The 25,762-nt window shown below is 48.6% G+C and overlaps 1 protein-coding gene across 6 annotated transcripts in view; it reads left to right on the forward strand.

Moving 5' to 3' along the window:
* The window catches only part of PIE1 (SNF2 domain-containing protein / helicase domain-containing protein), a 114,200-nt gene extending 89,789 nt beyond the window's left edge, over positions 1–24,411 (forward strand). For all 6 annotated transcript variants that reach the window (XM_086499403.1, XM_086499400.1, XM_086499402.1 and 3 more), the window contains one exon: positions 23,392–24,411. In XM_086499403.1, the coding sequence (XP_086355529.1) occupies positions 23,392–24,004 (613 nt within the window). In that variant the 3' untranslated portion in view covers positions 24,005–24,411. The remainder of the gene's footprint in view (positions 1–23,391) is intronic.
* The last annotated feature ends 1,351 nt before the right edge of the window (positions 24,412–25,762 follow it).

Here is a 25,762-nt window from a genome sequence, read left to right on the forward strand (position 1 = left end):
TAGCTGTCTGGAGGACTCAAGGGCCAACTGAGCATATCCGTCTATGGGGAGGTCCCATAAACTGTGCATAAAGGATACTGATTTGGTAAGAGTGCCTCGACCACCCCACGATAGGTATATGCATCTGTATACTCCACTGTCTCTTGACCATATTTAATGTGGGAGCTGACCTCCTAACCCACCGTGCCGTGGTGTTAAACACCATTCCCTTGTCTTACCATGGTTCACTGACATTCCACTATCATGGGTAAACACCTGTAATGCATCCAAATGACGCTGCATCCCTTCTGGAGAATCTGAAATCAGCACAAAATCATCAGCATATAACAACAGCGGAATCCATGTCCCTGCTAGCTGAGCACCTCTCTCCCTCTTGCTCTACATAGTCTGAAAACTCATCCACATACATCCCAAAAAAGAGTCGGAGAAAGGGGGCAGCCCTGCTTCATCCCAATAGGGGAGTGGACTATCACAAAGTGATGACGTGGCTACCGAGAGCAAAAACCCTAATTTCTGCCAGAAACCCTAATCTGCAGAAACCCTAATTTCTGGAAACCCTAATTCTCTGGCGGCAAATGCCACGTGGCAGCAGTATGGAATTTTTTGGATTTTGCGGAGATGAAAAGAAGCCAGCCAAGCGACGCAAATTGATGCTTTTTGCTCTATGCAGAGAGAGAGAGAGAGAGAGAGAGAGAGAGAGAGAGAGAGAGAGAGAGAGAGAGAGAGAGAGAGAGAGAGAGAGAGAGAGAGAGAGAGAGAGAGAGAGAGAGAGATTACTTGCTTTATTTTGAAAGCCCTATAGAGGGTTTGAGAGAGAGAGAATTTTTGCTTTTGTTCTGGAAGCTTTTGGGGCTCTTCCTTTGGGCATCCCTTGTAAACAAATAAATAAGTGGTTTAGGGCTCACTCTGTAGAGCATCTGGACGCAGAGTCTGAGAGTGAAACCCTAACGGCTCTCTTGTACTGTGAACATTGATTAATACATAAAGAAATACCGAAAGGGGCGCCAGTCTTTGGGGCCAATATCTCTAGGCACGGAACTCCGCCGGGCCAGTGCAATCTATTGTGATCTGTGAATTGTCTTGAAGTGGTTATTTGGTGCTGTGGTGATTGATTCTTGACTTGGAGTGTCCAAAGTCTGTTACATGGACCATGTCAGACATGCCGTCAGTAGTGCATACTCCGCTCACCACTGTCCTTTATAAAGCTAGGATCCCCCAAATCAGCTCTGTGGACACACCCATGTCCTGTAGTCTGCGTATAAGTTTGGCTCTCGGCATTGTGTCAAAAGCTTTGCGGAAATCTACAAAGCTACAACAGATCCTCGTGCCATGGTATCTACCCTCCTCAATAATAGCTCTGAGTGTCAAAATTTGGTCAAGAGTAGAGAAACATTTCTTGAATCCTGCATGCCCTGATGCTCGTATGCCCTCTCTCTGCCTATCTACTTAGCTCTTGCTCAAGAATAATGCATACAGCCTAGCCAATGTGTGACCAACCATGATTGTGCGATAATTCCCAGGAATCATGGGATCTCCTGACTTGAAGATAGGCACAATCGTGGACATACTCCAAGTCTCAGGAAAGCCCTCATACATGGCTCTATTAAACATCATTGCAAGAAGCTCCGCATGCATAACTCTGGCATGGATGAAATGCTCTGCTACCAGATCATCATGATCATGTGATCTCCCTGTCTTCATCTTGTCAATGGCTTTCCTTACCCTCTCAGCAGTAAAGAAAGTACACGTCTCTGGGCATGTCTCTGGTGGGTCCGGCAAAGGTGGCTGCCCTGATGTTGTGTAGAGAGATGTGGCATATTGCCCCCATGTCTCTGTGCAGGTGATGGCTGGTAGAGGTGAATGCTCATGGAATAGTCTCCATGCCTCGCCTGAATCCTGGCTTATAAACAGCTTATACAGATTCCGCTCTAGCTGAGATATATAAGCCCTCTTCTCTCGTCGCACTAGGCGGCGAAAGATAATTCGTGACTGTCTGTGTGTGGTAATACCCATGAGCACCTCCCTCTATAGTCTGATCCTCGTCTCTCTACACTCCTCATCATACCAGCTGTTCTGGGGCATACTCCCAGATCGTCTCCGTGTAGGTTGATTGTGGGGATATGCCTCTGATGCTGCATCATGGAGCGTCTCTGTCATTATTGAAGTGAGCTCATCTAGTGGCCGTCGTGGCTCCTGAGTGCATAGCTGCTTGTATATTCATCAATGTACACGGAATCCGTCTCCCTCATGAAGGTATACCGAGTGTGTGTAGAGACCTCTCCTAATGGAGCTTTGTTAGACTGAAACATGAGAGTGAAAGACAAGATAGCATGATCAACTGCTACTCCAACTGGCCTAGTGTCCACCATGAAATCTTGAAAAAATGGAATGAGACCTGGTTGAGCCATAACATAATCCACTGTACTAGCCCCATGTCAATGTGGAAAACATGTATAACCTTCTGTTGTAGGAAATCTCTGTAGGCCATTCAAAATGGCCAATCCATGTGCAGTCCCCATGTTTATCAAGTATCGGCCATACTCAGTGTGCTCCTCATCGTATGATAGTCTGGATAGGCCCTCTGTAACATCTAGCTCCCTAAGCATCTCCTCTGAAGTATCATAGAGTACTATCTGGTGATGGGCAGTCCTAGCATTGAAGTCCCCTAGGATGATAATGTCACCATCCTTGGAAAACTTCCATACGTCATCATCGAGAATAGCGAAGGGGGACTGTCCTCTAGGTGATGCATACACCGACGTACTAGGAGGGGGAGAACATGTAGCAATGTAGAGGTATATGTTTGCCTCTGCCCTCAGTCTCACCCACATGTACCTAGCATGCTCATCCCTGCGGACTAAATGTATTAATGGCTGCAGCTCCTCCCTAAATAAAACTGCCACTCCTCTTGAGCCTCGTCCTCTATGCTTCGATCGAGTCTCCTGCCTACAAGCAGTCTCCATCTGTACCCGCTCACCTGTGGCATGGACTGCCTAGGGGCTTGATGTTTCTCAGAGTAGAAGATGATGTCCCTCGCAGTGAAACTATCCTCAAAGGCACCTACATCAAGGCGTAGAGATCCATTACAATTGTAGGTGACAACTTTGAGTGTGGTCCCATAGGTCTCGCGCCGTCATGCGGAGCGTCTCTCCATAATAACCACTCGTCCATCCCTGTAGAAAGGCCACTTTCCCTTTCTCTTGAGCTGTCCTAATTTCAGGCATAACTTCTTTCATATGGGCAAGCTGTGAGAGTGTGAGGTCATCCCCAAGAAATATCCCCGTTTTCTTTAGTGTGGGACGTCCCTTCAAGAAGTCCTTCGCTTCTGAATTCCATTGAACCTAAGTGTGGACGTTTTGGGGAGCTCGTTGCTGCTTCTATCGCGCATGCCATTGCTACCCTTCCCCCCCTCTCGTTGCCCTAACACTGCCAGCCCGTCCCACCCCTCGCCCCCCCCCCCCCCCCCCCCCCCCCCCCCCCCCCCCCCCCCCCCCCCCCCCCCCCCCCCCCCTCTCGCGCTACCCGTCCCGCCGCATAGGACCCCCCCTGCCCCCCCATTGCGCTGGCCGCAACCTGCCAGCATTCCCTCACTCCCTCCTCGATACTGCTTCCTAGCGGCATCGACTCGCCCTGCCGCTTCACCTCGCTCTCGTCGACGCCTTTGACTCCCCTTCGCTCGCTTTCGCAGCAACAGACACAAATGGAAGATTTTGCTCGGCCACAAAGGGCCACATGTGGAGGATCATTTGAACAAGTGGAGGATCATTTGAGCATAACAGACACAGATGGAAGATGGTATCAGAGCACGGCCGATTTCTCTTCTACGGGAAGTCCAATCCCCAATTTTTTTTTCCCACGACACCTATGGCTTCACGCAAGGATCAGTCGACTCCCTCTGCATCTGGAGATACAGGCAGGGATCACAACGAAGATTCCGGCAGAGAGTATGGCCCGCCTCGGCCTACTCAGACGGAGCGACGAGAGATGGAGCGTTGTCAATTGATCGACGATGCAACAAAGATGATGCTCAATTTTGCGAAGGACCCAAAATTTGTAAAATATATGAGCGAGACTTCTTTTCAGGAAGTGCACGAGCAGTGGCAGAAAACCACAACACCACCCCCGAAACCTGCTCTCAAGAAACCTTCTGCTCACAAGAAATATTCAGAGAAAGAATTAGAAGAGGTGGTTGATGCACGGATTGCTTAGCTTTTTGACGCGCAAAAGAAAGCTGAAAAGCACGGCAAAAAGCAGAAGAAAGGCACTGACTTTCCGAGTTATTTGGGTCGTCAGTCGACATTTGACAAAGCAAAGACACAGAAGAAGCGTGTTCACTTTGAAGGAGTACCCAGTTCTTCTTCTTCTTCTTCTTCTTCTTCTTCTGACAATTCTTTTAGCTCTTCAGATTCGAGCGAAGAAGACAGAAAAGGCAAAAAGCGAAGCAAGAAACAACGCTTGGGAAAGGGCAAGAAAAAGGCAAAGAAGTCTAAATCTCGCCCAATGACTGATAGTTCTACTGAGGTCTCGTCTACAGACAATTCAGACTCCGATGACGGAAACTTTTATGCGAATAAGAAGAATTTTTATAAAGCCAACCAATATGACTTTCTGGAAGATAAAAGCAAGAAAGTCCGAGAGTTTAAGGAAGGTGGACACTCGATCAAATTTGATACTTTTTCAGGATACTCAGATGCTTCGAAGGCTTTGTCTTTTGTACAACAGTTTGAAATCGCTTTTGCGGGAGGATGCTACTCAGAGCACTCCAAGATTCAAAGAGCTGCCTCTTACTTTAAGGGGAATGCTCGCACTTGGTGGTCCACGCTTCTTCTAAACAAGACTGCGCCAGTTAAATGGCTGAAATTTAAGAAACTTTTTATTTCTTCTTGGTTGACGCAAGAGTATGAACGCGATATACGAGCTGCTTGGAACCATCTTCAGGTGACCAAGAAAGATACAATAAATGCTTACTGTGAGAGATTTTGGAGCTCTTTTCTACCCGCCTCTTCATTCAAGAAGATCTCGTTCAGAGAACAGATTGAGCGGTTCACTTTGGGTCTACCTACAGAGATCCGAGATCATTGCTTGGAGCAGAAGTCAGCTTCTATTCAAGAGTTGATGAGTCATGCGAAGCGGGGCTTTGCCATTCACTCTGGCAGTCGGACCTACCCCACAGATGAGGCCATGACACAACGAGCCGAACAGACTTCTGGGAATGAAAGTAGAAAGAAAAAGAGCAACCCAGAGAAAAAGGATGCACGGCCCAAGCTTGCTGCTCAGGAGCGAGCTCGCTTCATCAAGGAGGGGAAGTGCTTTGGATGCAGGGAACACATATCTCCACGAAGTGCCTAAAAAAGGCACAGAAAGAACAGAATGATAAGGACAATGACAGGCCTGAGAGTTCGAGAGCAGCTGAGGAACATGGACGAAAAGGCAAGATGAAAACAAGACTGGTTCCTGATTGTGTGGGTATTGATCCCAACACCATAGACGAGAGTACAGAACTTTGCCGAGCTTGGGGCAAAGTGAAAGATCAAGAAGCCCTGATCTTCTTTGATGGAGGAGCCAAGGCCAACTTCATTTCACCGGAATTGGTGGTGTGGCTCGAGAGCACTCCCGATCGGATGGGACCACTTGCGGAGGTAGTTCTAGCGGTAACCGGCAGGGACGTAGCCATTACACCTGTCATTGGCAAACTTCAGTTTCATTGTCAAGGGTATTTGGGGCATGCAGACTTCTTCATAATACCTTTGGAGGGTTGTGATGTTCTCTTAGGGATTCCCTGGTACCACAAGAACAACGCCGTGGTCGATTATCGGGCAAGGAAAGCGACTTTGACTATAGAGAAGGGTAGAATTATTGTACTTGATATTAAACTGAAGGGCGAGTCTGTCCCTATTGTATCGGTTTCGGCCATTTCAAAATTAATGAAATCCAGTCTGTTTGTTTACTCGATGTGTATGAAAGAATTGAGCGATAAGGATAGGACAAATATGTCTAAACTTGATAAAGAACGCCAAGATTTTCTCCACTTCACGCCGATTGCTTCTCAGAGGGCCTACCAAGCGAGTTACCACCTGCTCGTCCTGAAGATCATACCATTGATCAGATACCTGGAAGCACGCCACCGAACTGACCACCCTATCGTGAGCCGAGCACAGAATGGTTATGAACCAAGTGAAAGACCTCTTGGAAAAGGGTCTTGTCCAGCCTAGTACTCCACCGTATTGCTCTCTAGTGTTGTTGGTTTTGAAGAAAGACGGATCTTGGAGAATGTGCATCGATTATAGAGCTCTCAACAAAATCACCATCAAGAACAGATTTCGGATTCCTAGGATCGATGATATATTCGACAGGTTACAGGGATCCTCGTTTTTTTTTAATTATAAGCGGGCACGTGTACATACTGGTTCGTCTATAATCATATTACTTGGAATCTTTGAAGATTCCAAGTTCTTTCTCATTCTATCGAGACCTGGAACAAAACTATTGTTGAGCATATGGGGATTTGACCTCACTACATCCACGCTTCCCACGAGACTCTCTCGCTAACCATTTGAACTGACCTGTCATACTGTCTACGCATCGACTCTCTAAAACCAAAAAAAATAAATCTCAGCTCAGCGGCTCTTGTTGACGGGGCTTGCTGAATTTTGGCAAGGCAGGCCTCTTCTTCTCTCTCCTAGGCACGCGCTCCAAGGAAACTGTGTGTAGGTTGTTGTAGGGAAGGCTTGTTCCTCTCCCCCAATTCTCCTCAAGCAGCTGCAGGGTAGCTATGTCTGCACCGTTGCTATGCATGCCGCAGTCTAGGCTACCAGGCAGTAGTGTGTCGGACAGAATAGGGAGTGGAAAAAGGGGCAAGCAAAATATACTCTCGGTTAATTAACGAGAGGATCGTTGCAGATTCCTGCTAAAATGGGATTTTTCAAAAATCGTAGGTACATACTCGTGCTTTAGTAGGATTGATCTGAAGAGTGGATATCATCAGATCCGAATCACGCCAAGAGACGTCTACGAGACAGCCTTTCGGACTACTTTTGGGTTATTTGAGTTTTTGGTGATGCCTTTTGGCTTAACCAATGCTCCTGCGACATTTAACCGGATGATGGACAAATTTTTCGAGAGTACAGGCTATTTGTTGGCACTTTCTTTGATGACATCATTGTTTCTCCAAGAATGAGGCAGAACACAAAGATCATTTGCTTCAGGCCTTTCAGGCATTACGAGATCACAGGTTAGTGATTAATGCAAAGAAAAGTGAAATTTTCCTACCAGAGATACACTTTTTGGGACACATTGTCGTAGCAGGTGTCCAAATGGATCCGGCCAAGATAGAGACTATTGGCTCGATTTGAAGAATGTCCATGAAGTTAGAAGCTTCTTGGGACCGTGTTCGTACTACAAGCGGTTCATTCGAAAGTTTGCAGAGGTTGCTTCCCCTTTGCATATCTTGACACAGAAAGGAGTCCCTTCCTCATGGGGACCCACAGAGGTGACTGCGTTTCAGAATTGAAAGAGAAATTGACTACGGGACCAGTTTTGACTCTGTCAGACTTGCAGAAGTCATTTGAAGTATATTGTGATGCTTGTGGTCGTAGTCTGGGTGCGATCTTAGTGCAAGAAGGCCATGTCATTGCTTACGAGAGCCGATTGTTCTCAAGGGTGGAGATGACGACACAGATTTATGAGAAAGAGCTTTTGGCGGTTATCCATGCTCTTACTCGATGGCGGCATTACCTACTCAGAGCTGATTTTACTATCTTTATAGACCATCAGAGTTTGCGCTACTTCTTGTCACAGAAGCAGCTTTCGGAAAAGCAGATGCGGTGGGCGAACATCTTGTCACAGTTTCACTTCCAGACTGTCCATGTGCAGGGACAGAAGAATGTGGTGGCAAATGCTTTGTCTCGGAAGCCGTTGGTTCTGGCTATTTCCGCGATACATCATAGGAGCTTCAAGGATATGGTCAACCAGTATGCCACAGATACAGATTTTGCAGATATTTTCACACGGATACGGGATGGGGACCTATACACTGAAAATGTCACAACTTATCAACTTCTCATCAATGTGAATAAGCATAACACTCTTTCGTTACAAATTAATTCAAGTTTCTATAAAACTAATCTTTGAGGTCCCTAACTCCTTGCTCACTATCATAGAAGGATACTCCATTCGGGAAGGCTACTTGATGAGAAAAACCATGCGTTACACAGCCGTTGAGGGAAAAGTTCATGACTGAATGCCATTGTCCACCTTTTACGGGTCACCGTGGCATTGCTACCACCATGAAAGGGGTTGAGAGATACTTCTTTTGGCCGAGACTCAAAAAGGATGTGGAAGAGTTTGTGCGCAGTTGCTTAGTATGCTAGAAAGTCAAGTTTGACAGGCGTAAGGCACAGGGATTGTTACAGCCTTTACCCATACCCACCCACCCCTGGGAAAGTATTGCAATGGATTTCATTTTTGATCTCCCGAGAACACAGAGTGGTCACGATGGTATCTGGGTTGTTATTGACAGATTTAGCAAGCAGGCTCATTTCATTCCAGTGAAGAAAACAATCATCCGGATCACTTAGCGAGATTGTGGCCCAGATCTTCAGATTACATGGCATGCCTCAGACGATTGTCTCCGACAGAGACCCCATATTTACGAGTTTGTTTTGGAAGGCAATTTGGGAGAACATTGGCACGCGATTGCAATTCTCGTCATCGTTCCACCCGCAGACTGATGGGCAATTTGAGATTGCAAATTCAGTGGTTCTAGATTTATTGTAGTCTTATATCTCAGATCAAAAGACTCAATGGGAAAAGTACCTACCTTTGGTGGAATTTGCCTACAATAACATGAGACACTCTTTGACGGGGAAGGCGCCATTTGAGATTGTTGAAGGTGCTGCGAAGGTTCCATCCTTCCTAAGCACGAAAGATAAGATTTTTGAAGCGGATGAATATACGCGAGACTTGGATGGATACGGCTTTTGCCAAGGTTTGCGAGACTTTGCAGAAGTCTCAAGATCGACAGAAAAAGGCAGCGGATCGCCATCGTCGCGACTTGAAATTGAAGGAGGATGATTGGGTACTCTTACGTTTTGAGAAGGCACGCCTAAGAAAGAAAAAGGGAAAGGAGAGGCTTTTTTCAGAGCTTAGTATGCGATACTACAGACCTTTCCAGATTACTGAAAAGATAAATGATGTCTCCTTCCGATTGAAACTACCAGATACTTGGAGGATTCACAATGCTTTTCATGTGAGTCTCTTGAAACCTTTTAAAGGTGATGTGCCTGATGATGGGGAGCCCGATGAGCAACCCGAAGTGGAAGAAAACGAGGAGATCGTTGTTCCTAAACAGATTTTGGCACACCCAGAGAGTCCTTGGTTGGAGGAGCAGTTGCACCAGGCTCTCCAGGAGCTTGTCAACATAGAGGAGAGGCGCCATGAGTTTGCTTTCCATCGACAGGCGTCTCAGTGGACCTAGGTAGGGTGACAGAGTGACTGGGGCGTTCTCTGAGAGAGTGGGACCCCGTCATTCGCACACCAGTGTCAGCTAGTTGAGGAGACCTGACGGGTCAGTGGCTTACGGCCCTTAGAGCACTTCCCCGAGGTAGTTGTCCTGGGTAGGATGGTTTGACTCCCAGGTTTTTCTTGGAGTACTGGGACTTGCTTGGCTCAGACCTTTGCAACGCTTTTCGGTATATCTTGCTCACGGGGAGATAGTTGACAGCATGAGTGAGGGCTTGATCTACCTCATTCCCAAGGAGGGTGGCTCCTTGGATGAGATTCGGCAGTGGCGGCCCATCACCATCCTCAACTCAACCTACAAAATTCTAGCCAAGGCTTCGAGCTTGAGGATTCAGCCACTTCTAGAGGACCCAGATAGCTTTTGTCAAGGAGCGCAATCTCCTTGACAACATCTTCACTTTTTGGGAGGTGTCTATCCTCGTGCGCCTTCGCGGTGAGGACCTAGTGATACTTCTTCTCGATTTTGAGAAGGCCTACGACAGAGTTGAGTGGGACTTCTTGGAGGGCACTCTACGCAGGATGGGTTTCTCAGATGCTTGGATCAGAGGTGTGTCATTTCTCTACAGACGTGCACACTATAGTTATAGGGGATGGGGCTTAGCGCTCCCTAATCGGGTCGATGAGCTACTGGATGTTGAGTTTGCAAACGACTCAGCTTTGTACTTGGAGGGCCAGGAGGCCAACCTACACAGATGTGAGCAGGGTCTAGCGACGTTTTGTTGTGCATTAGGCGCATTGATCAACTGAAGGAAGACAGTGGCTTTCTGGGTTGGTAGTGCTCCTACGCCTGATTGGTCGCTTGGTGAGGGCTTTAGATGGATTCCCCTAGGGATTGCAATTCGCTACTTGGGCTGTCAGGTTGGCTTGGACCTGTCTCTTGAGCAGCAGATTGCTCCTTTCCTTCTGCCCATGAGGAGGAAGTTGTTACATTGGAGTTCGACACGACTGTCTTTGGCAGGTAGAGTTCTAGTGGCCAACCTGGTGTTGATGGCTACTATGTGGTACATTACATCCTTTTTGATCTTTTTGAGCTCCTGTATCAGCCAAGTAGAGAGGCTTATCAAGAACTTTCTTTGGTCAGGGCGCGACACTCAGATAGCCCGGGCCATAGTAGCCTGGCAGGTCATCACTCTACCTTGTTCTTAGGGGGGGTTGGGGATCATAGACCCAACACAGCAGAGTAGAGCCCTTCTTGGGAAGTTTGTTGTTAGAGGGGAGGAGCCTTGGAAGGAGTTTTCGCTTCAGCGGCTTAGAGATGGAGTACCTCAGATTGGAGATCCCTGGAGACCTTCCATCAGATGGATCTTCACAGAGATGCGCAGAGTCGGTCTGAGGAGGAGACTGGAGGATCGTTTTGCTGTGAGCTTGCTTCGCTCTAGGGAGCAGCTGCGGAGAGGCCTGGAGTAGCACCAGCCCACTTGCACAGAGGATCGCTTGAGACGGCCCTTGTTTGGAACCTCATGGTCAGCATTTAGAGAGGCCACTTGGTTGGTAGTAGGCCTCATGTTTCTTGGGGTCCCATGGCAGAGGGTCCAGCATGCACTCTAGGTGATTGGCTGTAATTCTCATGTTTGTTAGAGGAGTTATAGAGCATCCAGCTCTGCAGGGCATGAGAGATGTGCAGAGCATGTGCCAGGACATCATAGAGGCAGTACCAGCTGAGTGGCTCACGCCTCTAGAGACACCATCCGGGAGCCTTCACGCGACTGGAGGTCCTCATCGCAGTTCGAGCTTGCTCAGAGATTGTACCTTCCATGTTCTTCGAGATTCACGGCGAGGGTTGATTACAGAGTCTTAGTAGAGGCTCCACAGGTTGCAGAGTGTTGTTTTTAGAGAATCCGTGTAGTGGGCATTCAAGAGGACTTGTGTCATTAATCTTGACCCAACAGCTCTTGAGACAGACCATTGGAGGCTTTGGGCTTGGGAGAGCTGTCCACAATTGGCACGAGTGCAATGGTATCCTGGAGAGTAGTTTTGGAGGGACCCTTGCTCTTCAGCTGACCATCCAAGGGTCCCATTCTTTCAGTACACTGTTCGATTGGGATGTCACATACTGACAGCAGGGAGAGAGGCTCGTCCTGCTGGCAACACCTCATTGGTAGGAGGAGGGTCTCACAGCAGAGTTCTTGTCAGCCTTCTGGACAAGGTTGTGGGATGCCAGACAACGGCGGGGAGTCACTTTGTTCCAATGGCTAGTTGCACATAGAGCTAGAGCAGTGGGGAGCTGGCTAGTACATAGTGGCATTTCGGTAGCATGCGCAACTTGTGACCATCCTTTGGAGAGTCAGCGTCAGTGTCTGTGAGACTGCCCTCTGCACAATAGGTTTGGCTTCGAGTCCTTCAGTAGATGCCAACATTTTCCACATCACGTCAGTACACTTGGGGGGCAGTTGCTTGGTCCATTGTCACGGCCTTGCACTACAGTTTGAACTATCCTCCATTAGCAGGATCATAGTGATACAGGGGGGTCGTCCTACACTCCAGCTAGCTATAGTGCTTACTCCACAAGAGTGGCACAGTGAGAGAGGTGTGTTGGGAGCTCGTCTGTGCCCTGACACTCTGGTTCATCGGGCGGGCCCGTTGCCTTTGCATCTTCGAGGCTCGCCTTGTGCCACGAGCGGAGTCTGCTCGAGATTTTTGGCTGGAGTTGATCCTTACTCTTAGGGATAGCTCGAGAGACCTCAAGGCAGATTCGATTGCATGCGGGAGCGCAGAGAGTCGTTCCTTCGACTCTGGCACCCGGGGCCTTTCTTCACCATGGTCCGGGGTGAGCTCAAATGGCACTACCGTCCACCTGTGTGGCTTTTCCCTCCTCCCATCTCTTGATTCAGCCCTCATTGTACATATGCTGTTTTTTCATTGGGAGAGTCTCCCCTTATGGTTGTTGTAGACCTCTCTAGTAGAGGTGGTTGTAGCCCTATGAGCAGTTTTGTTAACTAAAAGAAGGATCTTTTTTCTTGGAATAAAAAGTCCTCCTTTTCTTCTATAGAGGGGAGACACATGATTAATGCTCTTATTTTTTCCCCAAGAAAAAGATCCTTCCATTAATTAATAAAACTGCCCACAGGGCTACAGTCACCTCTACGAGAGAGGGCTACTGTCACGTGCACATCTAACCCTATATGCATGTGGACAAGCTATCTCAGGTCTAGGGTTCAGGTTAGCCTAGGAAGTGTTTTGGCACCTTTGTGAGCCTGTGCGCAGGCCGTGCATGTCTAGGCACTCAAACTAGTTGCATATGCTTTGACTGCACACAACGTAATCATTAGCATGGCATTCAGTACCCATCATAAGCATTTTACAGAGCATAGAACCTTTTGTCCCAAAATACACATTTTTTACTTATTTATTAATGAGTGACGTTTGTTCGAAAAGTAAGTAGGGCAAATTGCTAAGGAATTATATAAAAGAAAACCCAGTGGTCACTCAATAGAAGCAGGGACACAAGGAGGTAGGCACCCAACAGTCAGGCAACACCTCAGCAGGAGCCCTAGTGTTTTTCTCAAGAAAAAGAAGACCCAGATCAGCTTGGCGTTTTCAGTTTTCAGCAGACAGCCTCGCGAGAATCGGCTCCCACCCGTTGCAGATCCTCGCCAGATTCCCCATCTTGTCTCAGATCAGCCTAGCGTTTTCGGAATTCAGCAGATCAGCCAGCGTTTTGCATTTCAGCGTTAGTGCGACTCAGCGGTTGCAGATCCAAGCCGCAGTGGCGCAATAGTAGCATATCCATAGCAGAACATCTAGCGTTTTCAGTTTTCAGTTTTCCCTTGGAGGAGGGTTTGAGAACCGCTTGGTGTCGTCTCTCTCTCTCTCTCTCTCTCTCTCTCTCATTCTCAGCACTCTCATTCGCAATAGCATTCACTTTGTTTGTGATCATTGCACTTGCACTCTCTCTCTAAGAAGAACGGAAGGCTCTCCCTTCCGTAAGTAAGAGGAACCCTTGAGCACAGTTCGGAGCACTCATCCTTAGCACTATAAACAATTCACTTCTGTTGCAGCTTACAACTACATCTACCATAGGGGAGACTCTCCCAATGAAAAAACAACATATGTACAATGAGGGCTAAATCAAGAGATGGGAGGAGGGAAAAGCCACACAGGTGGACGATAGTGCCATTTGGGCTCACCCCGGACCATGGTGAAGAAAGGCCCAGGACGCCAGAGTCGTAGGAATACCTCTTTGCGCTCTCGCATGCGGTATGAGCTACCATGAAGTCTCTTGAACTGTCCCCCGAGAGTGGATCAACTCCAGCCAAAAGTCACGAACAGTCTCCGCTGGTGGGACAAGGCGAGCCTCGAAGATGTGGGAGTAACGGACCCGCCAAATGAACCAGAGTGTCAGGCCACAAACAAGCTCCCAATACACCTCTCTCTCATTGCACCACTCGTGGGGGGGGGGGGGGGGGGGGGGGGGGAAGCTCTGTAGCAGGGTTGGAGTGTAGCTGTACCCCAAGTGTATTGTCGCGCTGTGGAAAGAGCTGGCATCAATCGAAGAACCCGAAGCCAAACCTGTTGTGCAATGGGGCAGTCCCACAGACAGTGATACTGACTCTCCAAAGGATGTTCACAAGCTGCACATGCTGCTGAAAGGCCACTATGTACTAGCAAGCTCCCCACTGTTGTAGCTCTGTGTGCAACTAGCCACTGGAACATAGTGACTCGCCGCGGCTGTCTGGAGTCCCACCTCGCCTAAAAGCCTGACAAGAACTCAGCTGTGAGACTCTCCTCGTGCCAATGAAGTGTTGCAACAGAACGAGCCTCTCTACGTGTTGCGAGTATGTGACGTCCTGTTGCTAAATTGGCTTTATCTGACAGAAAAATAATTCTAAATGAATTATTGGATTTATAAGTGAGAGGGTTTTCTCGCTTGGAACACCAAGAAAATAATTCTAAATGAATTATTGGAATTTTAAGTGAGAGGGTTTTTCTCTCTGGAGACATCCGAGTACAGAGTATTCCTAGTGTGTCATTCAAAGTAATGACGGGAGCATTGTGAACGGGAATATTTGCAAGGCCACCAAGAACGGGTACTTCTGATGCGTCACATCGGATGGGTGACAGGGAGCATCGGGAAGAAGTATCCGACCATCCGGGAACGGACATCTCTGATGCGTCATAGGATGGGTGACATAGAGCATCGTGAAGGGGATTGTACCGTAAGTTCGGTAGGAAAGGACTAGGTGATGGGTATTCTTGATGCGTCACAAGGTGGGTGACGGGTGCATCAGAAAGGGGATATCCATAGTCGAGAGGAAATCCGAATTGGAAAAAAGGAATACGCGTAAAGACGCAAGCACAAGAATAAAGATGGGTTCTGAGAAGCTTTTCTTAAAAAGCGGAATATTTTAACGAGTTTTTCGGGAAGAGCAGACGCTTTCCCGCGAGGAATCTATGTTTGCATTGCATTCGTGCATGTGGTTGCATCCAGGGACGCCTGGGAAGTGCTGTGGAAGCATTGTTTCTAACTTATAAGGTTTTATTGAGTTTTTGGGCAGGTTCAAACCAATTTTAAAAATATGCCGGCCGTCCACTTAATAAGTGGGCAGCCACTTAGAAAATAAAGCAACAAAACCAGCCAGCGAATTCTCTCTCCCTATTTCGGGTAGAACGGGGAAAAAAAAAAAAAAACCGGTCGCGATCTCTCCGCGAGCAACTATTCGTGCCATGGTGAAGGAGCTATAAAAGCACCACATGCCCTCACTGAAGGGAGGTTACCAATTCGAGCAAGAGAAGACTCTGCCGCCAGAAGACGCGAGAGATCGCGAGACTACGAAGCACGAAAGTCGCTTTTCCCGCGCAAGAGCGACCTGTATCTATTGTGGATTCGCCATACGAATTGTTGTCGTGTGTTTGCATGTGTGTTTGCAGGTACTTCATCGCGAAGGAGAAGCGAGAAGGCTTCGGCCTACGCTTGGGAATTCCGGAAACGGAATTCGGAAATTGTCTGCGGAGTCTCAACTCCGAGTACAGACGGAAAAAGGATTGAGAGCTTGTCTCTCGGATTTCCCTTACGGGAAGGAACGACCATCGAGTCAAAGATTTAGAACGGAGGGGTTTTCTCCGGTTGTTGTGCTTGTAAAAAGATTCTCCCCAATAAAGAATTCTCTTTAAGGGAAGGGACCAGCCCATCTTCTGGTCCCCAGTACTGTGTCGATCTTCTCACTCTCTCTCTCTCTCTATTTATTTCTCTCTATATCCTTTGGCTTCAGTATTAAGTGATAAATTCTATTTATCTGAGTATATTTTATATTGTTATGCGCTCCCGTTTGTGACACGTCCTAGTCGAACAGTGTATTGAAAGAAAGGGATCCCAAGGTGGTCGGGTGAAGAGAAGGGCTCTCTCCAAAACCACTCTCCAGGATCCCACTACATTCGTGCCAGAGGGCAGGTCTCCCAAGCCCAAAGCTTCCAGTGGCCCGTCTCAAGATTTGCTTGGTCAGGGTCGATGACACAAGTCCTCCCACAGATGCCTACTACTCAAATCCTCTAAAAACAACATTTTGCAACCTGTGGAGCCTCTACTGAGACTCTGTGTAGTCGACCCTCGGCCTGAATCTCGAAGAACATGGAGGGTACGAACTCTAAGCAAGCACGAACTGCAATGAGGACCTCTAGTCGCGTGAAGGCCCTTATCCATCGAGGAGCTGCTGTCTCTAGAGGAGTGAGCCACTCATCTGGTAGAGCCTCTGTGATGTTTTGGCACATGCTCTGCACCCCTCTCATGCCATGTCGTTGGATGCTCTGTACCTCCTCTGGCAAACCTGAGAACTGAAGCCAGTCGCTTAGAGAGCGTTTGGACCCTTTGCCATGGGACCCCAAGAAACATGAGGCCTACTGCTAACCAACTGGCCTCTCAGTGCTAACCATGGGGTTTCAAACAAGGGACTGTCTCAAGTGCTCCTCCGTGCAAGTGGGCTGGTGCTACTCTAGGCCACATCGTAGCTGCTCTCAAGAGCGAAGCAGGCTCGCAACAAATTTATCCTCCAGTCTCCTGCTCAGACCAAATATGCGCATCTCTGTAAAGATCCACCTGATGGAAGGTCTCCAAGGGCCTCCTGCATGAGGCACTCGAGCTCTAAGGTGCTGAAGCAATAACTCCTTCCAAGGCTCCTCCCCTGGAAGCAGTCCTCTGACAACAAACTTCCCAAGAAGGGCTCTGCTCTGCCGTGCTGGGTCTATGATCCCCAACCCTCCCCCCGAGAACAAGGTAGAGTGATGACCTACCAGGCTACTTTGGCCCGGGCTAACTAAGTGTCGCGTCCTGACCAAATTTTTTTCCTGATTAACCTCTGTAAGTGGTTGATGCAGGAGCTCGAAAAAAAACAAGATGTAATGTACCATATAGTAGCCAACAACACCTAGTTGGCCACTACAACTTTGCCCGCCAAAGAGAGCCGTGCCGAACTCCAATGTAGCAACTTCCTCTTGATGGACAAGACGAGGGGAGCAATCTGCTACTCAGAGACGAGTCGAGGCCAATGTGACAGCCCAACTGCAGTCCCTGGAGGAATCCATCTAAAGCCCTCACCTGGTTACCAATCAGGCATAAGAGCACTGCCAACCCAGAAAGCCAATGTCTTCCTCGAGTTGATCATTGCGCCTGATGCACAACAAAACATCTTTAGAGCCTGCTCACACCTGTGCAAGTTGGCCTCTTGGCCCTCCAAGTACAGAGCTGAGTCGTCGGCAAACTCAGCATCCAGTAGCTCATCACCCCGAATAGGGAGCGCTAAGCCACGCAGATCCCTGTTGTGAAACCAAGAATCTGCTCATCGCCTTAACATAGAACACAAAGAGGAAGGGGGCTAGAGGGCAACCCTGTCTGATCGAGCGTGTGAGCATGAACCGGTCCCTCTACCTCCTGCCAAAAGCACCTGACTATGTGCACGTCTGTAGAGAACTGACACACCTCTAATCTAAACGTCTGAGAAACCCATCCTGCGTAGAGTGCCCTCCAAGAAGTCCCATTTAACTCTGTCGTAAGCCTTCTCAAAATCGAGAAAAAATATCACTAGATCCTCACCTCAGAGGCCCGCGAGGGCAGGCGCCTCCCAAAAAGTGAAGATGTTGTCTAGGATACTATGCTCGACAAAACCTATCTGGGTCCCATGTATAATGCTCTCTAGAAGTGGCTGAATCCTCGAGATCAGAGCCTTGGCTAGAATTTTGTAGGCTGAGTTGAGGATGGTGATGGGCCACCACTTCAAATCTCGTCCAAGGACCCTTCCTTCTTGGGAATGAGGTAGATCAAGCCCTCACTCATGCTGTCTAGTATCTCTCCTGTGTGCAAGATATACTGAAATGCGCTACAAAGATTTGAGCCAAGCAAGTCCCAGTACTCCAAGAAAAAACTGCGAGTCAAACCATCCTCACCTGGAGAACTACTTTGGGGAAGTGCTTTGAGGGCCTCATAGAGCTCCTCTAGTTGTAGAGGCAGCTAAAGCCTTTGGCGTATCTCCTCAGTCACAAGACAAGGCAACTGTGCCCAAACCTGCTCTCTGCATGCATCTTGACGCTCGGACTGAGGCTCAGTTGACAACAGGTCACGGTAAAAAGTTAGTAGCAACTGCTTGTATATCCTACGGCTCTGAAGCAACTGACCCGTCGAGTCTCCTCAATTGGCTGACTGACATTGGCAATGGCGTGCGCATGGCGGGGTCCCACTGTCTCAAAGAACGCCCCAATCACTCTATCACCCACTGGGTCCACTGAGACGCGTGTCGAGGGAAAGCGAACTCATGGCACCGCTCCTCTATGTTGGCTAGCTCCTGACGAGCCTGCTGCAACTGCTCCTCCAACCAAGGACTGTCTTGGTGCTGCTCCCGCATCCTCTGCAAGGAAGCAACTCCCCGTTTGAGACGCTTCTCCTCCTCCCTCGTTGCAGCCAGGCGAGTTGCAGACTGCTGGAGGAAGAAGCGACTAAGCTCAGCCAGTCCAAAGGCCACTCTGTCAGCAGGGGAGTCCTGCTTGTCCAAGCCCTCTGTCCAAAGAGCCACCACTCGCTCTCTAAGCTCTGAGTCCAACAAGATCCTCTCAGGGATGCGTAGCATCGTGCTCCCCCTCCTCTTTTTGTTTGTCACAGTGAGGATCACTGGTGCATGGTCCGAAAAAGATGTCCTAGTCAAAATGCAAATAGATCCATCCATGTCACAGATGTGGTCACTGGCGTAGAAGCGATCTATCCGAGATAGATTCACTCCTCCTACTGTGCGGTCTGAGCGAGAAAAGGCTAAGTTGTCTGGGGGCCTCACAAACCGTGTTTGGTGCCAAACATCTGAAACCCTCAAGGTCATAGACTCTCCCAAGCTGCCAACTCAGCCCCGTGCACAGTAGCATGGCTACCTCCAATCCTGTCAGAGGGGTCCTCCAGTATGTTGAAGTCACCCCCAATGCACCATTGCTCTGCATGCGGCAGAGACTCTACAATGTGAGACCAAAACTCTGCACGTGCACTTGTCACATTGGGCGCATAGATGTTCATGAAGCTTATGGCAACCCTGAACCTACAGAGTAATCTACTGAGCCCTACCAGGCACAATAATACCTCTGCCCACAATGACCTGTTGCCGTGAGTCCGCAATAGTCATACATACCCCTAGGCGTGACTGCAAAGATTGTCCAACCCAAGTCCAAAAAGAGGGTGCCGTGCCCAGGGCAACCTCCTTTGCCATCATGTATGTTTACATAGCATGGTGGTCTGTGCGTGTCAGCAAAGAAGTGTACCACAATGTGTCTACATCCTGCCATGTCTGGAGGTGTCGTTCAGAACTTGGCCAACGGCCACAAAGTCTGTACCAAATCTGTAATCCCCAAGTCTCCCGTGTGGCGAGAGAACTCGAGGGCCTGGGCCTGCAGCCAATCCATCACTAAATCCAGAGTCCACTCAGATTGGTCCCTACCACATAAGGGAAAAGAGAAGCCAACCGCTGTGTCCAGGGCCTCTATCCCTCTAGTGGCAAGGAACAATACATGAACTCTGAAGCAAGCCGCCTCAAAGTCTGATAAAGAGTCGTTGAGAAATCGTGTGAAGTTGTAGGCAAAGAAGTCCCACCTACGACGGATGTCGAAGCTTGTCAGTCCACGAGGGACTGCTGCAAAGGGAGACGTCTACTCTAGAAGGGGGTTCCGTAAGAAAGGCTGCCCCTCTCTCGCCAGGCAGCCCGTGGCAAATGCACAGCCAAGAGATCTCCTAGCATCTGGAAGGACTTGCCCCAAGGGCCGGCTGTGGGGCAGGAACGGGAGAGGGTGGGGAAGCATGGAGGGTAGTGGGAGGGGCTGAAGAGGAGGGGGGAGTGACGGGGGGATGAGGGGTGGTGGATAGAAGGCTGGAGGCGGGGGTGGAGGGACAGTGGAAGGTTCGGGGGGAGGAGGGGCTGTCGATGGTGAGGCTGAGGTGGAGGGTGGAGCTGGGGCCTTGTCCTGCTGAAGAGGGTCGAAACAATTCCCTCTGGGAACCCACTGCTGCTGGCCTGGAGTAGAACAACCACCAGGAGGGCCGGGATGGCGTGGTGGCCCCTGGCGACGCCGACCACAGATTGCTGCCAACTCTCCTCTGCCTGAACTCCAGGCTCGGAGGATGAACCTGTCTGAGAACCCTGTGTCTCTGTTTGCTGAGGCTTGCCAGCCTTAGGAGGCTGGGGTTGGGTTTGAGGTGAAGGTCGGGGCCTCCTACGTGGACAGGCCTTCGCGAGATGGCCCATCCGCCAACAAATAAAGCATTGGTTTAGAAGGCCCGAATACTCCACACTCTGGCGGAGCCAACCACCACTCACCCGAGGTAGTAGAATGACCTTCGGGAGGGTGGGTGTCTCGAACCAGAACGTGTACTGTGGGTATGCCCGCTGCCTTGGGAGCTACAGAGGCGGTGTCTCCAGGACAATCCCAATCTCTGAGCCAATCATGGACAGGAGCGGGAGGTACTCTCTTCAGCAAATTGAGATGGGAAGGCCTACCTCCTCGACTAGAACATCCATGGCGCCACTGTGGAAAATGAGCTTGAATTGCTTGGATTGCCAGGGGGCTCATCGCGATGACCTTGGACGCCATCTCGGAAGTCTCAAACTCTATTTGATAGTAGCCACATCCGAGAAGCTGAACATCAAGGATCTTGCCCACCTCTGCCAGAAGGCGGTTGTGGAGGAGATCACACACCTCTCCTCTGCTGGGTCTGGTGCCGAGAATCTTGCAGATAACAGAAGTGGCTTGCAGGCGCGCCACCTCTGCCTCTAAGCTTGCTTCCTCTGTCGCTGCTTCCTCTGTCGCTGAAAGAGCAAGTCGGATGGTGGGTTCCGCGGGGTCGGGCAAGGGGGCTTCCGTCTCCGTCGGTGGCGGAGCGGAGTCCTCCATCTGGGTCTGCTACTGTGGCAGCGAGCGAAATCAGGAAGAGAAGAGTCTTCCAACACAACACCTCCAATGCAGAAAAGCCGGGCGACCCGGGGGGGGGGGGGGGGGGGGAGGGCAGTGCGCAGGCTGAGGACAGCAGGCAGCGCGCAAGGGGGTGGGGGAGGCGATATGAGTGGGGGGGGGGGGGGGGGGGGGGGGGGGGGTGGCGAAGGCGAAGGCGGCAGCAGCGAGCGCGCGTGTACGACAATACCTGTTTGAGTCTATGTCTGATTATTGCTCTTTCCTTTGAAGTCTCCCCACTTCCTTCTCTCTTCTTCCCCACTCTCCATGCCTTTGTGTGAGTAGCCTCACCACCCATCATGGAGAGAAGTTCCTTGACTTCCTCTTCCACATGATCGCGATCTTTTAGACTGGTTACTCGTACATGCAAAGTTCTAGTCTTCCTCCTCTGCTCTTCTTCTAATGTCATATTGATGATTGTAGGAGTGGGGATAGATGCTGTTTCTTTCACTTTCTCTTTCTTGGCGACTTCTATCCATTTCTCGGCCTCATCCACGTTCTTTTGTGTCTTCGTGATCACATCCACCCACGAGGATGTCTTTTCCACATTTTGCTTCTCTTCCTGCTTGATCATCCGTATCTGCTCCTTGATAACTTTGAGTTCCTTTATCTTCGGGGGCTGGATTTCTCCTTCAAGTCCACCGCTTGCTCTATCGGCAAGTTCTCGCTTGAGGGCTGAAACCTCCTCTCTAAGTGCTTGAGAGTCCGCCTGAGTGCTTGGATTTCTGCGTGTAAGTCCTCATTCTCCTTTTTCCATTGCTTGCCTTCTGAAAAGAAGTTGGAGAAGGCTAGCCTTCTCCTTCCACCATCCTTCCGTCTCCGCTTTCCGCTCCTTCATGTCCTTTTCGGTCTGCGTTATCCATTTGTTCGTGACCATGAAAGTTGCCTTTGTGACCGGTGGGGAAGACTTGCAATTTGGTGTGGTTTCCATTGTTGACCCTGCTCTTGCTACGGTGGATGCTACATACGCTTCATGGGGTGGATTGCTACCTGTGCCTGGCTTCTGCTTGCCTTCCTATGTGCCCTGCTTCAACTGCTTTACGCAAATTTTTTATTTTTTTTTTGGACGTTCGCTTACTGCAGATTAAACCTTAACTTAATCACAAAGTCCCCAGCACGGCACGTTATTCTTGGCCGGCTGCTGGAGGACCAGCGCATGGAGCAGAGAGAGACAGGTGGCGGGGGACTGGTTGTGGGCTGGGAGCAGAGATGGGCTGCGCAGAAGGTCAGCAAGAGAGAGAGATGGTAGCGCGTGAGCAGATGGGGGGGAGGGGGTGGGTGGGTGGTGGCAGAGAGAGAAATGAAATGTTATATTAACGTCTTCAAAAGGCCAAAGTGACCTATGAGACCAGAAAGTTACAATGTGGTGGACCTGATACAAAGTCAGAGTAACAAGATGACAAAATGACAAAATGAAATACTATGGAATCCTGAGGCATGGCGGCTCTTTCATGAGCACTCCCCCCCCCTGCCATCACTTCTACAGAGGCCTAGTGCCAGTATGCATCATCTCTGTACACAGTTCCTAAGCAGCCCCCCCTTCCCGACCCCCCCGATCCATGCCCACACACATGTGCTTTTTTCACCGCTGAGATGGTGAGGAAGGCCATTGACAGGATGAGGACTGGGAGAGCATATGATCATGATGGCTTAGTGGCTGAGCATTTCACGCATGCCAAAGATTTACTAGCAGAGCTTCTAGCAGTTATGTTTAACCGTGCCATGTGTGAGGGCTTGCCTGATACTTGGAGCCTATCTACTATTGTACCTATCTTCAAGTCGGGAGACCCTATGGAGCTTGGGAATTATCGCACTATCATGATTGGACACACATTGGCACGGTTGTACGCATCTATTCTTGAGCAGCAGCTGAGTAGATGGGCAGAGAGGGAGGGGATACGCGCAGCAGGGCAGGCAGGTTTCAGGAGGGGTTTTTCTACGCTTGACCATATCTTGACACTCAGAGCCATCATTGAGGAGGGCAGATCGCGTGGGAGACAGATCTATTGTAGCTTTGTGGATTTCCGCAAAGCATTTGACACAGTGCCCAGAGCTAGATTGATGCGCAGATTACAGCAGATGGGAGTACCCACAGAGCTCATTTGGGGGGTCATGGCATTATACAGGTCAGTAGTAGGGCATGTACGTACCGGAGAGAGAGAGAGAGAGAGAGAGAGAGAGAGAGAGAGAGAGAGAGAGAGAGAGAGAGAGAGAGAGAGAGAGAGAGAGAGAGAGAGAGTATAAGATTGGATAGATGTATAAATCGAAGTACATCTGTATAGAAGGGGAACTTCAGAACAGTAATATGATCTAGTTGTTAAAAGATTTCCTCATTTTATAATGTCATTGGGGCTATAAACAGCACACTTTTGTAGGGATGAGAAAAGAACAAAGCAAAAAGAGGGGGTTGAGGGGACAGTCCATCTATCATATGTGCCAATATATAAAGATTTTTTGTTTTCGGAACAGATTGGCTTGTAAGATGTCTGTGGAAGGAGAATCCATGGAGTGGGCTGCCGCAGCAGGTACTGGACTGGGTGTTGTAGGTGAATTTTCATCTGCCAGTCTGCAAGGTTTTGGAAAAAGACGTTTAGAGTCAGCTAAGAACACTGAGAAAAAGAAGCGGCGTCTATCTAGAGAGGAGAAGAGCAATGCTGAGGAGATAGAGACGCAAACAGATGTGATCGATTTGAATATAAGGGCAGAGTCTCCAAAGGATGGACAGAAAGGTGATGGTAGTGAAGCATTGGTTGCAATTACTGCGGGGATCTCAAGGAGCCTTTCACAGCTTCCCGAGGCAGATGGCAATGAGCCTATGGATGGGATTGCAAGGCATCCGCAGAGGGCCGTCGATAGTTGCGACGCTTTTGACATTGCGTCAACTAGTTTGAGGAGTTTTCCTGAAGGTTTATGTAGTACGGGATTGGATATGGATGAGAGACCGCAACAAACATTTATCTCATCAGATGAGTTAAACCCCCTCTCAGTGCAGGGAGGTGATACAAGAAAGGTTACCTTCAAGGACCCAATGTGCGAAACAGGTTCAAGGAGTCCAGATTTATGGACTTCATCAGGAGGTTAAAAGGTAAAACCAGTTTTCAGGGTTCATCTTATATATATAAGGCGGTTTTCTTGACTACACCTTCCGCCATCTTTCGTCCCCCCTGCTTCCTCTTCTAGCATGGCTCCTTACAGCAGCCCAAATACGTTGCCCTCCCCCTAGCTTTCCCTTATTTGCTTCTCTTTTACCCTCGTCTGTATTTTATACACATCTCCTTTAAGGCTTATTGGGATCCATTTACAGAAATCAAGATCCCTTTCAACAACAGACAGGCTTACATGTCCCTTCAGCAGCAGTCATTGGTCGGTTCATGATCATCAGGTGCTAATTGCTCACAATTTTGTGAAATGTAGTAATACATCAGATGCTTGGCTTGCAAGAGCTTGTAATATTGATGGTAGAAAAATGTGAGAAGAGGCATTCTTTTATTTGGGGACAATGGGTTCATTATTCGCTGGCTTTATAGTGGCGCTTCGGTTTCATGGATGGCTCCATTTACAAGTGCACTGAAAGGAAGTTAAAATGTGGTGAATATTGTCATTTATGGTGTCTTTGTATTGGTGGGTTGCCCCTAAATGTTGGCACTCCCTCTCTGCCGAAAGGGAGGGTGTATGTTGAGGTGTATACAGCGGAGAACCTTTGTGATGACGTTACATATGTTTTCCAACCCCAACCCCCTCCCCCTTCTCTCTCTCTCTCTCTCTCTCTCTCTCTCTCTCATAACAGGTCGAGTTCAACTCTCCTCGTTGGATAGATCTTTAAGATCTCTTGGGATAGTTTCCTACGACGTTAAAATACTCTTCTTCTCCTCCTCTCTCTCTCTCTCTCTCTCTCTCTCTCTCTCTCTCTCTCTCTCTCTCTCTCTCTCCACAGTGCTTGCATCTGCCAATAGGCACCTTGTTACAGGTACAGATTAAAAGACATGATCAAATGTGAGACCAAAGCCTTTGTTGAGGTTCCAAAAAAAACCTGCTCGAAAGGCTCTTATTTCGATGGCCCATTCCTATAGAGACAGAGTCTTTTAAAAGCTCAAAAAACCTATGTTAAGAAAGTCTGGTAGAAGCTCCTCTTTCTATGAGCATGAAATATTTGCTGTTCTATGTACAGAACAATGAGAAAATCGTATCAAGAAAGAAGCAAATGAGGTCCAAATACTGGCAGTAAAAGGGATGCTACGAAATATGGTTCAGACAAATACATAGTATTAGACATCTGTAAGTACCAAGGATTGAATAAAGCAAAGCAAAAGTATTTGAAGGTAAATGTTGCACACCAAATACGTCCGCATTCAGCTTGATGATATGATAGCATGAAAGTGTGAAGTAGAGAAAGTAATCTCTTTTTAAGGCTCTTACTCTATAGGAAATTCAGAATTCAAGCACAAGTTGAATTTTCAATTCAGAGAAACCTATGTTATTAATAAGAGTATACTAATTTCATTACTTATGCAAAACTCTTGATAAAGATCCCACAATTTGTGTGTACATGCGGAAGTCCTGGTCGTCTGAAATTTGAAAAAGTGGTTCCCCACCTTTTTATTGGGAGGGTAAGGTATCTAAAGCTTTGTCTGAAAATATCCTTAAACTCAACATCCTTGTACACATGGCACCCATGTATTTGTGCGTCTTTAAATCCACAAAAACCGTGGAAAATCAAAATCCCAAAGAGGAGTTTTCCATAACTCTCTTACGATCTATGTTTGCTTGGCATGCTTGCATTAGCATGGATCTTGGCCTTGAAAACTCTCGCCTCTAGTGGCTAATCTTGGGAGGATATCCC

This window comes from Adiantum capillus-veneris, chromosome 25 (assembly GCF_014529385.1).
Source record: "Adiantum capillus-veneris isolate H3 chromosome 25, ASM1452938v2, whole genome shotgun sequence".
Classification (NCBI taxonomy): Eukaryota; Viridiplantae; Streptophyta; class Polypodiopsida; order Polypodiales; family Pteridaceae; genus Adiantum; species Adiantum capillus-veneris.